At 42.7% G+C, this 15,957-nt stretch overlaps 1 protein-coding gene across 1 annotated transcript in view; it reads left to right on the forward strand.

Moving 5' to 3' along the window:
- Positions 1–1,378: 1,378 nt before the first annotated feature.
- The window catches only part of GNB5 (G protein subunit beta 5), a 43,507-nt gene continuing 28,928 nt past the window's right edge, over positions 1,379–15,957 (forward strand). The window contains exons 1-3 of the mRNA XM_044273825.1: positions 1,379–1,568; positions 12,428–12,564; positions 14,208–14,249. Of these exons, the coding sequence (XP_044129760.1) occupies positions 1,457–1,568; positions 12,428–12,564; positions 14,208–14,249 (291 nt within the window). The 5' untranslated portion in view covers positions 1,379–1,456. The remainder of the gene's footprint in view (positions 1,569–12,427; positions 12,565–14,207; positions 14,250–15,957) is intronic.

Raw genomic sequence — 15,957 nt, forward strand, 5'->3', positions numbered from 1 at the left:
AAGGTAACCCTGAAGGAGCTGCAGAGTTCCACAGCAGAGACTGCAGTATCTGTACATAGGACAACAATAAGCCGTACGCTCCATAGAGTTGGCCTTTATGGCAGAGTGGCCAGAAGAAAGCCATTACTTTCAGCTAAAAACAAAAAGGCACATTGTAAATTTAGCGAAAAGGCATGTGGGAGACTCCCAAAATGTATGGTGCTCTGGTCTGATGAGACTAAAATTAAACTTTTTCGGCCATCATAGAAAACGCTATGTCTGGCGCAAACCTGACACATGACATCACCCAAAGAACACCATCCCCACAGTGAAACATGGTGGTGGCAGCATCATGCTGGGGGGGGGGGGGGGTCTTTCAGCAGCCGGGACTGGGAAACTGGTCAGAGTTGAGGGTAAGATGGATGGTGCTAAATACAGGGATATTCTTGAGCAAAACCTGTACAACTCCGTGCGTGATTTCAGGCTAGGACGGAGGTTCACCTTCCAGGAGGACAATGACCCCAAACACACTGCTAAAGCAACACTTGAGTGGTTTAAGGGGAAACATGTAAATGTGTTGGAATGGCCTAGTCAAAGCCCAGATCTTAATCCAATAGAAAATCTGTGGTCAGACTTAAAGATTGCTGTTCACAAGCGCAAACCATCCAACTTGAAGGAGCTGGAGCAGTTCTGCAAGGAGGAATGGGCAAAAATCTTTTTCAAGGCACTATATATTCATTTTAAATTACAAAACCAAAATATTTTATATATAACTTATATATAATTATATACAGGTGAAACTCGAAAAATTTGAATATCGTGCAAAGTTCATTTATTTCAGTAATGCAACTTAAAAGGTGAAACTAACATGAGACTCATTACATGCAAAGCGAGATATTTCAGGCCTTTATTTGGTATAATTTGGATGATTATGGCTTACAGCTTATAAAACCCCAAAGTCACAGTCTCAGGTCCCCTTTGCTCAGGGGGTACGGATTAATTAGCTGACTATAGTGTGACACTGAGCCTAAAATACTGAACCTTTTCACAAAATTCAAATTTTAAGCTGCATTACTGAAATAAATGGACTTTTGCACAATATTCAATTTTTTGGAGTTTCACCTGTATAAGATACTGTGTGTGTGTATATATATATATATATATATATATATATATCCCATATATCACAATCACACTGTCATTCAGAAATATATTTGTATGTACCCATGGAATAATACATTCTTCATCATATATTGTGTATTGTGATTTAATATTGATGGAGACGTTGATTCCTCAGCTAGAAATAGCATAAAATATAACAAAATGCCCTTTTGCATTCGACCAAATAAAGCTATTCTTGTTACAAAAAAAAAGCCTTGTCTCCAGCATCCCTGCTGGTGCAGCCATCCCCATTATACACTGCTCCACTTCCACCTCCCTCCTCTTCTGCAACCTTCTCTCTCTTGTTTATCTCAAGATGGCAACCGAGGGACTGCAAGAGAACGAGACCCTGGCCACCCTGAAGAACGAGGCAGACAGCCTGAAAGGGAAGCTGGAGGAAGAGAGAGCCAAGCTGCATGATGTGGAGCGTACGTATGTTTGTGTCTGTCCATTGTGACATCTGCTCGGGGACTCAGCTGGGAAGTGATCAGGGCTGGTGACATGACAGAGGAGGGCTCCCTTTACTAAGAGGCAGACTAAGGCTTCCTGTAACGGATCCTTGTATTAGATTCATGTCATCCCATGCACTGGATCACATCATTCCCAGTCTGACATGTTTCCCAGGATTGCTCTCATACAAATCATTAGTCATGCAGTCCACACCGTACTGTACAGAGCTGATGAATCGGACGTTACTATGTCTCAGAGGATATTTAGAAATACAATACAGGACATGTGATTTCACTACGTAATTCACACCGGATGATGACATCATAAATCAGGACTGGATGATAGGTTACACTGCTCGTATGTCCTAAACAAGGGGTCTTTGATGGCTTCTTTTCTTTACACGTGTGTGAAATGCATTCGTTTTTTTCTATAAAGAAGTGGAGGGAAAAACACCTGAAAAAAGGACATTGTGAGAACATGCTACAATGTAAACAAAAAAGGCATGGAAACATAAAAAGCACTGCAATACAAAAAAAATGCACGTATGTACTGCGTTTCATAATTCCCATAGCCTTTCATCTAATATTTGGAGCTGGTGTTTTCTTCAGGAAAAAAATGCATAAAAAAACACTATCAAAATTCCTGGGGGAGATTTATCAAGACCAGCGTTTTCAGCTCCAGCCTGTGCCACTAGAGGATGCACATAACTTATGACGAGGGACACACCTCATAGTAAATTAAGAGCATCCTCCAGCCGGCCATGCACCTAACATGAAATCTACACCAGCTGATAACAGGCATAGATTTCGGTCATCATTTACAACAGAAAACTGGCGTAAATGATGATGGACCTGAAGGGGCCAATGGCCCTTTTTCTGAAAGTAGCTTGGGCAGCGTAGAAACTTCTTTACATGACAAAACTGGCATATGGGGTAGATAAATCTCCTCCTATGTGTGAACCCAGTCTTAGGCCTTATTCACAAGTCAGTGTTTGGTCAGTGATTTCCATCAGGAATCAAAACCAGCAGTGGAGCCTTCACAGACATGAGGTATAAGGGAAAGATGTGCACCAGTTCTGTGTGAGAGGGGTTGTCCGGATTTAGAGCTGAGCCCGGACATATCCCCATTTTCACCCAGGCAGCCCCCCTGACTTGAGTATCGGAGCAGTTCATGCTCCGATGCTCTCCTTTGCCCTGCGCTAAATAGCACAGGGCAAAGGCATTTTCTGGAGTTCTGGTGACGAACTGGGCTCTACATAGGGCTGCCAGGCGGAGGCTTCTGCCCAGCAGTGAGCCCGGTGATGTCACTGGCACTGATGGGCGGGCTTTAGCGCTGCTCTAGCCTGTAAAACGTCTAGGGCAGAGCTAAAGCCCGCCCATCAGAGCCGGTGACGGCACCGAACACACTGCCGGGCGGAAGCCTCCGCCCGGCAATGTGTTAATGTAAATAAAAGAGCCTGTGCCCTGCGCGATCCAACACAAGGCAAAGGAGAGCATGGGAGCATGAAATGCTCCGATGCTAACATCAGGGGGGCTGCCTGGGTGAAATTATGGGTATGTCCAGGTTCAGCTCTGAACCCAGACAACCACTTTAAGTAACATCCACACAGTTCCATAAGTGATGCCTAAAAATCTGTGACAAATTCACTTTAAAGGGGTATTCTGGTTATAACAAGTTATCCCCTATCCAAAGGAGGGTCTGACTGCAGCGAACCCGATCAATCACAAGAATAGGGGCCCGTACCTGCTGGTTGAGCATGCACTGTGCCGCTACCAGAAATAGCTGAGCACTACTGGGCTGTCTCCAGCAGTGAAATGAAGCCAGGAATGATACCACCTCAATTATTAAAATAGCATACACATAGGATTTCTTAGGGCTAATTATAGTGACTCATATTATCTTCAGAACTCGAGTCTGTTCTTTTCACCCTATCTTTTTGGAGAAGCTTTGACTTTGACTGTGGCACTGTGAGCATCTCTATGTAAATGTATGTCAGGAATATCATGTGTACAGCAACAATACCAAATGTAGCACGATGCAGACAGTAACAGTGGCGTAGGTCTGAGAAAAAACCCTAAGGCCCCTTTCAGACGAGCGAGTATTCTGCGCGGGTGCAATGCGTGATGCGAACGCACTGCGTCCGGACCCATTCATTTCAATGGGTCTGTGTACATGAGCGTTGTTTTTCACGCATCACTTGTGCGTTGCGTGAAAATCGCAGCATGTTCTATATTCAGTGATTTTCACGCAACGCTGTTCCCATAGAAGTGAATGGGGCTGCGTGAAAATTGCATCCGCAAGCAAGTGTGGATGCAATGCGTTTTTCACGGATGGTTGCTAAGAGATGTTTGTAATCCTTCCATTTTTTATCACACGCGTGAAAAACGCCTCAATGCGAATTTCACCCGTGCGATAAAAACTGAACGCAATCGCAGGCAAAACTAAATGAACTTGCTTGCGAAATTGCGCATTTTTAACTGAACGCATCCGGACCTAATCCGTCTCGCTTGTCTGCAAGGGGCCTAAATGTGAGATATAAAATGGCATGACCCAGATAGAGGAAGAATAACTTGTGATGTGAAATTCCCAAACCAAGACTGGACAAGGTCCCATACTAAACGGACAATTGCATGAATTTCAGTAACTATAAAATATATTTTATTCTCCAAATTTATTCTACCCCAAATATCCCTCTAAGGTTTCATGCACACAATCATATGTATTTTGCGGTCCGCAAAAAACTGATCCGCAAATACAGATGACATCCGTGTGCATTCCGTATTTTGCGGAAAGAAACAGCTGGCCCTTCATAGAACAGTACTATCCTTGTCCGTAATGCTAGAACGGAAATACGGACATACGGAATGCACACGGAGTAACTTCCATTTTTTTGGCGGACCCATTGAAATGAATGGTTCCGCATACAGTGCGCAAAAAAAACTACGGGACGGACGAGGAAAGAAAATACGTTCGTGTGCATAAGCCCTAAATCTGGATCAGAGCTGGGTATAGAATATCCAATGGGAAAAGTAGCTAGCATACACATATATGTCCTTCTGGGTAATGGTCCAGGGGCTAAAAAGTGAAAACGGCTGTGGACACCATTTGGCTGAGCTCACACGCAGTGTTTTTGTGCTGCAGACAGATAATACTTTAGTCTGTAGCAAATTACTGAAAAGAACATATATACCTAGTATTTGTAGCATTTTTGCGGCTTGTGCTGAATTCTTCATAACACAGGATGGTTTTGATTTTTTCATAGGCCTCTCTATAGTATTTGGAAAAGGTCAGAAAAAATGCAAGCTTCAAATGTAAAAAAAAAAAAAAACACTTGTAAAAAACACTATGAAATTTGGCATTTTCAAACAGGCCTTCTGGGGCTAACATATTAATATCAATATCATATTGGTGGGGGTCCATCATTAGACACCTCTGAAGATCAAGTGTTAGCGACTGCCGCTGTTCCAGAAGTATCCAGCATATGGAGCCAAACACCATTTGCAGATCTGTACGTGTGTCATGTGTTGGCCCCCGCCAATCTGATAATCATGACTTATGGTAGGTCATCAAGTTGTTGGTTCTGGAAAACCACTTTATGGAGCCATAAGTGATTTAACTGGGTGTTCCAGTTTTGTGATACTGATGACCTGTCCTCAGGACTGTCTCTCTGCACCCCCATTGATCAGCTGTTTGATGGGGCTGTGGCGCTGGTGCTCTGTTCTCTTCAGTGGCTACCTGCACGCCATCTGTATTGTAGTTGTGGAGCGGTGTAATTACACCTTCTTCTCCCATTAACTTGAATGGGACAAACATTTGTAATTACACTGCACCGCCACTCCAACACAGGTGGCGTGCAGGTAAGCACTGATGAGAACACTGCTGATTGGTAGGGGTGCAGAGTGTCAGACCTCCACCAAGCTGAACTCCTTAGGATAGGTTATAATTTTGTGAAACTGGAATACCGCTTTTAGGCGCCCGTTAGAAGTCCTAAGCTGTCTTGGTCTTGAAGATGTCTGAATTTGGTAATTTGACATACTGCTTCAGAGTCTTGGGTCCAGTACGTAAGGAGATATAAATATATATATATATATATATATATATTCACCAAATGAAGAGGCAGCACTTCCAGTCATGGGTGATAGGGTGACGACCCCAAACTTTATTCCCAGCAACGTTTCGGCCTTCTCTCTGAGGCCTTTGTCAAGCTACAACAATGCTAAAATGTGGGCTCTATATACCCACAATTCATTACAAAATCAGTGCAATTAATGAAAACCAGTGTAGACAATTAAGTCACATGACCATCCAACACTATATTGTCACATGACTATACAAGTGCAAATCTTATTTATATCACATAATAAAACCATCGTACAGCGTATTTCACATAATAATCAAAGTGGGTCATACATCATATGTGTCGCATATCATAAATGCGATGTACAGACATCAATATTCAAAATATTACATCCAGTGTTCACTATCTCCTAGGTGGTCACAAGTGTACTAACCATAAAGAGTTAAAATCATTATACAGCTGTATCTTATTATTAAAATCGGTGAGACCAACCGTCATGGTGTAGCCCAGTGTGCCTGCTTCAGCGTCTCCCCGTCTGTCAGGCGCATGCGCCGCGACGAGCGTCATGCGTCACCCTCCCCATATGGCCGCGTCATCACGCACGCTCCCTGGAACGCAACATCGCCCAGTGGAACGCATCGCTGACGGAGCGGCCACAGGGGGCAGGGCAAAGGCAGACACCCATCCGGATCGCATTACCAGGCGTCTGGGGGGCGTGTTAGTAACCTAGGTGACGACATAGACAGCTATCCCAGAAGGGGACCAGACATAGTCACTCAGCACAATCAAGGGACCGACATAGGATGGAAAAGCAACGATGAGTACAATAGGGGTCATCACCATGGTGATCAAATGGTGATGACCCCTATTGTACTCATCGTTGCTTTTCCATCCTATGTCGGTCCCTTGATTGTGCTGAGTGACTATGTCTGGTCCCCTTCTGGGATAGCTGTCTATGTCGTCACCTAGGTTACTAACACGCCCCCCAGACGCCTGGTAATGCGATCCGGATGGGTGTCTGCCTTTGCCCTGCCCCCTGTGGCCGCTCCGTCAGCGATGCGTTCCACTGGGCGATGTTGCGTTCCAGGGAGCGTGCGTGATGACGCGGCCATATGGGGAGGGTGACGCATGACGCTCGTCGCGGCGCATGCGCCTGACAGACGGGGAGACGCTGAAGCAGGCACACTGGGCTACACCATGACGGTTGGTCTCACCGATTTTAATAATAAGATACAGCTGTATAATGATTTTAACTCTTTATGGTTAGTACACTTGTGACCACCTAGGAGATAGTGAACACTGGATGTAATATTTTGAATATTGATGTCTGTACATCGCATTTATGATATGCGACACATATGATGTATGACCCACTTTGATTATTATGTGAAATACGCTGTACGATGGTTTTATTATGTGATATAAATAAGATTTGCACTTGTATAGTCATGTGACAATATAGTGTTGGATGGTCATGTGACTTAATTGTCTACACTGGTTTTCATTAATTGCACTGATTTTGTAATGAATTGTGGGTATATAGAGCCCACATTTTAGCATTGTTGTAGCTTGACAAAGGCCTCAGAGAGAAGGCCGAAACGTTGCTGGGAATAAAGTTTGGGGTCGTCACCCTATCACCCATGACTGGAAGTGCTGCCTCTTCATTTGGTGAATATACATGTTGGAGGACAAGCCAGCCTCTCTGAGGAATATTGCACCCAGCGCACAACGTCTGACTGTGCTGCTGCATCATCTGTTGTATTATATATATATATATATATATATATATATATACACACACCTCTTTGTGCTGTATGTCTGTTGGATAATGATTTTGTAGCACTTTATAAATTCTACACAGAATGTTTTACCAGCAAGTCGACCTGACTGTTGGATAAGGAAGCAGGATTGTCCTGGGACAATGTAATGGCAGACTGTCATATGGTATCACAGAATGCCTCTGATTTGCTCACATACAATACCCTGCAGCAGGTTCATGTGCACAGCTAAGATTATATAAAAAAAATCATGCAAGTAAAAAACCATCAAATTTGATGCTTGCTTTTCTCATCTTACATCCATATGTGAAATGAATACCAGGAATACCAGACTGTAGAAGACATTTTCTTATCTCAGCAGTAGCCCCATGGGCCTGGTGCAGCAGGAGTCATGGTCAGTAGGTGTCATCCAGGTATTCCTGGCTGTCGTGGACATAATATGCCATGTTGCCTTTAACAGAGTAGTCCTGACTGCCAGGGAAGTTAAAGGGGTTGTCTCACTTCAGCAAATAGTATTTATTATGTAGAGGACGTTAATACAAAGCACTTTCTAAAGTATCGTTATTGTCCATATTGCTTCCTTTGCTGGCTGGATTCGTCATTCCAACACATTATGCAATGCTCGTTTCCATGGTTACAACCACCCTGCAATCTATCAGGGGTGGCCGTGCTTTCACACTATAGGAAACAGCGCTGGTCTATCTGGTAACCGGCACAGTAGGTGCACACATAGGCTGGTAGTTATTCCTATAGTGTGCATGCACGGCCACCGCTGATGGATTGCAGGGTGGTCGTAACCATGGAAACGGCCAGTGTATGACGTGATGGAAAAAAGAATAATAACAGTACATTAGGAAGTGGCTTGTATTAACTCTCTCTACATGATAAATGCCGCTTGCTGAAGTGAGACAACCCCTTTAATGCAGCACGAGTCTCCAGTACTGAATTGTGGATTATTTTGGTAGTTTATTACTGGTTAATATGTCCTGGAGATATCAGAAATGGGCATGTTGTCTTCTGGCTAGAGTTTTATTTATAATGATAAACCAACTGTGCATGTAGACAATTGTACACATAAGACCAGTGGCGTAGCTATAGTGGAAGCAGGGGAAGCGGCTGCTACGGGGCCCGGAATCAGAAAGGCAACCGGGAGGACTGAGAGATTTGATTTGTTCAGAATTTATTTGGGGCACAGTCAGTTCTAGTTACACCACGGCATAATGGCTCATGCACACAAACGTATTTTTTGTCCATGTCCGTTCAGTTTTTTTTGCGGCCCGTATGCGAAACCTTTCATGTCAATGGGGTTGCAGAAATCTGTGTGCATTCCGTATCCATATGTCCGCAAGTCCGTTCCGGAATAAAATAGAACATGTCCTATTCTTGTCCGTTTTGCAGTCACGGATAGGCATTGTTACAATGGAGCCGTAAAAAAACTGATGTAACACGGACGTCACACGGATGTCATTCTTTTTTTGTGAATCCGCGTTTTGCGGACCGCAAAATACATACGGTCGTGTGCATGAGCCCTAAATGTCCTATTACATCTGCAGATGAAGCAGGCGATTGTCAGGAAGGAAGAGTTCCTTCAGGAAAATCGCCTGCTCGCTAGCTATTACATGCAGCAATCTCCTCCTCAGTATGGGAAGGAGTGATCGCTAATGCCATCATTCATCCCCATACTGGATCAGTGTTTGCCGGCAGCAGATCTTGATTACACAGCACGATCTGCCGCCAACAAACGAGGATTAAACCTGATAAAATATTCCAATTACCTGATGAATGAGCCAGATCATAGCTGGCAAGCATTCATATGAACACAATTATCTTCAGGTGTAATAGGTCCCTAAGGCCACCTATTGGAAACGTGTCATCATTTGAATGATCCTGAGAACAGGGATGTACCCAGCCAGGCTCGGACTGTCCTACCGGGGAATCCCTTGGTGGGCCCTGGAGCAAGGTGGGCCCCTCGTCCTGCACCCCATGCACAAGTGGCACATTGTACAGTAGACTGACTGCGCTACATACAGATAGGCAGAATACAACATCTTAACCAACCTATGTTCATATAAAAAAGTGGGCCGATTATTTAACAAACTACTAAGTTTATCATTATCGATGCATCGGGTGTCTGAGATGACTTCTAGGTATAGAGACAGGCCAGCCGGTATCCTCTTTCATTGGCTCCTCACAGGCACCCCCATAACCAATCATCTTGTAGTGTAGTGAGCAGATGTATAGCTTTACTATGAGACTATGAGACCAGGTTTACACATAGCTTATTATACTGTTGAAGCTGCCAGCTAATCTGCAACTTTCCACTAGAAATTATGTCAATGTGCCAGAAATATTATGTGTTATATAAAAAAAATATCATTTTCTAGTCCCCTGATTTTTATTGCAGTTTTTTTTTTTAATATTGCAATCTGTCTCTAGACTTCAGAGTCATTTCTCAGACATCTACTGATGAAACACAGGAAGGATGTAAGATGATACCGTGGTTTATTTCACAGATCCTTTAAAAATTAGGAAATAATCCCATTAAGATTTTCAGTTTTGAGAAGTTTGATATCCAGACCCACTGTCTGTCTTTGTTATCATAGGTCTCCCCTTACAAAGTTTGGTCTGGTTCCTTGCAGATAAACGAAAAAGCCGAATGGTGTCCAAATGTCTGTCATGAGTCTCGCCATTTGCCAGTGTCGATTCTAGCCAGTCTGTATATGGACTTTTACATGGGCCAGACTGAACAGGCAATTATTGGGAACAAACCAATTGTTCTCGATAATTGCCTGTCATTAAGAGATGCAGGTACACTCAGCAGTCATCCCTTCTGTAGGGAATAAGGGATTGTTACTGTGATCGATCATCTCCATACAGAATCATTCCTGTCTACACAGGACCATCCACTGCCAGCAGATGATGATTTAAAGGGGTTGTGCAGCCAGTGCATATTGATGACCTACAGATGTAGTAGAGTTAACACTCATGCTTTATGAGACGTGTTATCGAAACTAAATGCGCTAAGCAAACACCTTCAATTGCTTTTCAATGGCTTTTGTTTCAAGATAATGCGATGAGTTAAGAGTTTGTGTGTTAACCCTGCTACATCTGTATCCACAGGATATGGTTACACCATAGAGCTGCATACAGAGAGAATCAGGGGACTATTGAAGCCAGACCACCGCAGATGAGATCCATACCTAGAGCTTGGCAGTACAGTAGGTCCCTAGTCTGCATGACTTGACTTGTCAGTGCCGAAGTAAAGCACTTCCCTGAGAATTATCAGTGTTGAACACACATCTATTTTGAGACTAATGTTGGGTTACTAAGTGATAAATCCAATGTCATGCTAGAACAGATAGCTTATGTCATAATTATGTAACACAGGGATGAGCAGAGCACTGTTGTACCTGGGTGTGAAGAACCTTCGTATGGAATGAGGAAAGGGCACCTTGTGTTATCTCATAGCAAAACACTGCTTTCCTTTCAGCACGTCGCAGAACCATGTTCTTTAGTTTCCTTGTTTTCATGAACTATAACAAAGTCATATTTTTTGCATTTCATTAGGGATATTATTACAGGTACATAGCAGATTATATATTAATCTATGCGTGCACAAATACAGTATATCAGTATACTCCACTTTAGCAGATGGCAATGTCATGACGTAAATTTGCAATATGCATTGGTAGGCTGTATTATCCTTCTTGACCTGTACATTCAAAATAATACATTCATTTGGTCACGAACCTTGAAGTCATCTAGTTGACCTTGTGCCAGACATAACTGGCTGATATTACCCCATCAAAGCACATGATACACTCTTACATCTTGTGAAATTTTTCCTTGTAACTGACCTCATACATCATGGGCTTTCTTCCCATTTATGATTTCTTCAGTGTTTTGAAAATGTTTTACATGTCAACACGCACACCAATTTATAGACGATGCCAACAACTAAATATCTCCCATAATGGGGGTCATTTATCAAAGGCGCTCAGGCTGGATGATAAAAGTGGTGCTGGGATAGACAGTGAAAAGTCCAAATTATTGTGCAATAGTAGCATGCACCTTAATTTTCAACTTTTTTTTACGGTGCAGTAGTGGCATAAACACTTTAGTAAATGTTCCTCAGTATGTGCTACCTCTGTGGTGGCACGGTGGCCCTACAGGTAGGGGGGCCTCTACCACTGTAAAAGCAAAGACAAAGTTAATACAATTGGTGGCTCATAATTAGAGAGGGAAGTGGTCTAAGATGAGCTATTGAGGAGCAAAGGACATTTATATTGGTTTTGAACTGCTTGCCTATGTGTTCTTTGGATGCAGTGTCCGACTGGGGTTCCTTGGGGCCACCAGAAGAAATTATTCTTGGGGCCCAGCACCCATATCATCAATAAAGTCTAACAGATTTAGAATCAAAGAAATAGACCCCAGTGGAAAGTGATTAGCTCCAAAGACATCTCCAAATGGGATTTTTCTCCTGGACCTTTGGGGCCTACTATGACTTCAGAGACTGGGCCCACCAGAGGATCCTCTGGTAATCTCGAAGGCCAGTCTGACTCTGCTTGGGTGAAATAGGGTATGTGACATGAGAGTTATTTGGTTCTTTCAATGAGAATGAGCTGCATTTTGGCAATGGGAATGTAATCCATGCTGCCAATGGCTGTACCAGAGTAGTACTTCCATACTGTACATCTGTGGGCTTTACTTCTTTTTATGGAAGTCAATGGTGGACCAAGGCTTGCCACTAATATGATATGGATTGATTCTTCCTAGCAAACACTGTTTTGATATACTTTTATTAAGCAGCAGCTACAATATATATTTTCATGCTCGCATAAAGATGGGTGATTGTTTCTTCTGCATGTGTAATGTTGATGTTGATCGCATAGTAAAATATCACTGATGGAAGACCTCTGTGATGCCACACTGGTACTGACACCTACACCTTTAAATAATGGCTTGTACTGTTCCTCTGTAGTACATCAAGTGGCTGAACGTGTAGACTCTCTGGGCCAGTTTGTCATGAAAACAAGGAGAACACTGAAGGGCCATGGTAACAAAGTACTCTGCATGGACTGGTGTAAAGACAAAAGGAGGATTGTCAGCTCATCTCAGGTAACTCGCCCAAAACCTGACTCAAAATACTGTCAAAATGTTGTGTTTGTCCATCAGTATGATTCATTTGTGTGACGCATCTGTGGGTTTCCATACTTTAACAGATGTTGTTCCTCGTCTATATCATGTAGCAGGGCAACAGGTACTGCAAGACAACACAATACAGCAATAATACTATTTTATTAAAGACCTATTGTATTTTATGACTTGTAGCATACAGTCATTATATTAGTATATTTTATCATGTTTAAATAATGTGTCATTGTATATTGTAAAGTATTTAGGGCGTATCTCCAGTCATTCAAGTGTCTTGTATGACTTGCATGCTGTGCTGGATTTTTCTAGATTTTTACTCCCAGACTGTATAGGTAATTCAGTGTAATAAAAGAAACCACTTTAATATGGTAGCCACAGCGGCAATCACCATGGGCCTAGCTCCCGAGCTAATTTCCTCTATGAACTTCAGCTATGTACTCAAGAGAAGAGTTCAGGAGCCAAAAAATAAAGCAGCTCCAAGTCAAATTTATAAAATAGTAGACGTTTTAGGCTTTACTTTTGTGATTCTTCTGAGAGGGATTAGATGTATAGAAAGTCAAGCAGCAATGTAGGAAGGAAGACTGTACTTGCCGTAAATGAAATGTGTCATCAGAAAATGACCTATGGTTTAAATCAAGTTTTTATGTATACATATTTTTAAATAATTTTTGATTATGTTATTTTTAGTTTTCCATGTCAATACCTATATTTGCTCAAAAACGATAAAATCCTGCAGTTTTCATACTGGTCACTAAGCCCAATAATTGGCACCACTTCTTGGTCTGTACAAATCACTTTACTGCAGTTACCTGCTTATCTATACACAGAGGTGATATCATTATGGGCAGGATTAGAATGACGGATAAGACAGGATCCACCGTTCACAATAGGTGATTGTCAGAGCTTATCTATTCTTCCCGTGTACAATGACCTCTGCACAGATCATAAGGCATGTCTAGAAGACTCTCCCATAGAAGTCACTGAGGTCCCCTCCTGACCATTGTGTCTATGGACCATGGGGCTGCTGGAAAGCAATTTCATGAGTGTTTTCTAAATGCTGTTAAGAAAAGCTCAGGCAAGATGGCCGCCCCCATAATCATGTTTAGGAAATAGAATAAATAAATCTGCAATCAGAAAATAAAAACAGATTAGAAAAAAGGAGATGGTGACACATTTCCTTTAAGAATGTTATGGCAATGTAAATCAATGGGGACGGATCCGTTTTCTCTGACACAATAGAAAACAGATTGATCCCCGGTTGACTTTCAATGGAGTTCATGACGGATCCGTCTTGGCTATAGAAGACATAATACAACTGGATCCGTTCATGACGGATGCATGCAGTTGAATTATTGTAACAGAAGCGTTTTTGCAGATCCATGGCGGATCCGCAAAAAATGCTAGTGTGAAAGTAGCCTTATCTGGAATGCGCTACTCCAGACAATCAGGTCAGTTCCCAGAATCAGAATCTGTGTGTATCCTCAGGAGGTTCAGGTAGATAGATCTCCATTCATTTTCTTGTATATTAGTAATGTTGGTTAATCTGCTTCCTCTATTGCATCTACCGGTCTTTATGAGACTTGCTGATCTACTTTTTTCTTACATAGGATGGAAAAGTGATTGTGTGGGACGCGTTTACTACAAACAAGGTATGTCACATCTGCACATATGACCCTGTGTAAAGCAGTGGAAGCTGAAATAAATTGATCGCAAAACATGTCTACTTATATTATTTGTAACAAAGTGCTGGTTCTACCATTATATCCTAGAAGCCAGTTCTAAAGTGACAACCAATATGGCTTTATTGCCCCAAAACAGAAAAAAACAGAACAGAAAAAAATAGCAGTACTAACATAAGTTACAATTACATCTAAATTGGACACTATGGGGGAGATTTATCAAGACTGGTGTAAAGGAAAACTGGCTGCTCCGAGTAGCAGTGCAAGCACAGAGTCCTAATCATGCGCCACTATCTGGAAGTGTATCAGCGCATGTGCAGTTGCTGCTCAACATTATTAGGAAGCAGAGCATCTGTGCTTGTGCCACTACTTGGAGCAATGGTGCAGGCGAGATTGTCAGGGCCAGCCGGGATGTCTACCATATGAATCAAGCGGCAGGGGAAGCATACTCCGCTTTGGGGACATGCCGTTGCAGGTTCAAAACTCAGCTTGATGAGACAAATCAATTCTTACAAATCGATTCACTCATCTTTATTGATGACATATTCTTGGGATAGGTGATCAAAATCAGATTGTTGGGGGGTCCGACATCCAGCTCTCCTGCCAATCAGCTGTTTCAAAGGGTCATAGTGCTTGGATGAGCGCTGCAGCTTCCATACAACATACCAAGTACATTGTATAGTGGCTGTGCTTGGTATTGCAGTCCAGGTCAATTCACTACAGTGAGACGGAGTGGCACATAGGCCATGTGACAATGAGCATGGCGTCACTGGCCTAGAAAGAATTGACCTCTTCAAACCACTGATCAGTTGTTGTCCCAAGAGTCAGACCCCTGAGGACAGGTCAACAATACAGCTGAAATGCAAAATTTTATGGACTGAACATTCAGTCATTCTGGACCTGGCACCAAGAAAGCTTGTCCAACTTCTGGTTTTCCTTTTCTATTTTCTAATATATGGCCATTTTGTGATAGGTCACTGGAATTATCTGTATTCAGCTACAGTTAATAACCACTATTAAACTTAGGGGGCTGAGAGCTACATAGAGAGCTGGTAGAATACAATCTAAAGCACAGTACGAGCTGGTAAAGGTCCCCCAAAAAACAACAGACTATTACTTAAGGCACCATCTACACTGCTTGTCCCAAAAAAAAGTTGCACCACAAAAAAAATAAAAGATTCTCAATGGAGTTAAGGTCTGGACTCTGTGGTGGCCAATCCATGTATGAACATGATGTTTCATGCTTCCTGAACCACTCTTTCACAATTTGAGTCCGATGAATCCTGGCATTGTCAACTTGGAATATGCCCATGCTATCAGGAAAGAACAAATCCATTGATGGAATAACCTGGTCATTCAGTATGTTCAGGTAGTCGCTGACCTCATTCTTGGAGCACATACTGTTGCTCAACCTAGACCTGACCAACTGCAGCAACCCCAGATCATAGCACTGCCCCACAGGCTTGTACAGTAGGCACTAGGCATGATGGGTGCATCACTTCATCTGCCTCTCTTCTTACCCTGATGCGCCCATCACTCTGGAACAGGGTAAATCTGGACTCATCAGACCACATGACCTTCTTCCATTGCTCCAGAGTCCAATCTTTATGCTCCCTAGCAAATTGAAGCCTTTTTTTCTGGTTTGCCTCACTGATTAGTGGTTTTCTTACGGCTACTC

The sequence above is a fragment of the Bufo gargarizans genome, unplaced genomic scaffold (assembly GCF_014858855.1).
Source record: "Bufo gargarizans isolate SCDJY-AF-19 unplaced genomic scaffold, ASM1485885v1 original_scaffold_1171_pilon, whole genome shotgun sequence".
NCBI classification, from domain to species: Eukaryota; Metazoa; Chordata; class Amphibia; order Anura; family Bufonidae; genus Bufo; species Bufo gargarizans.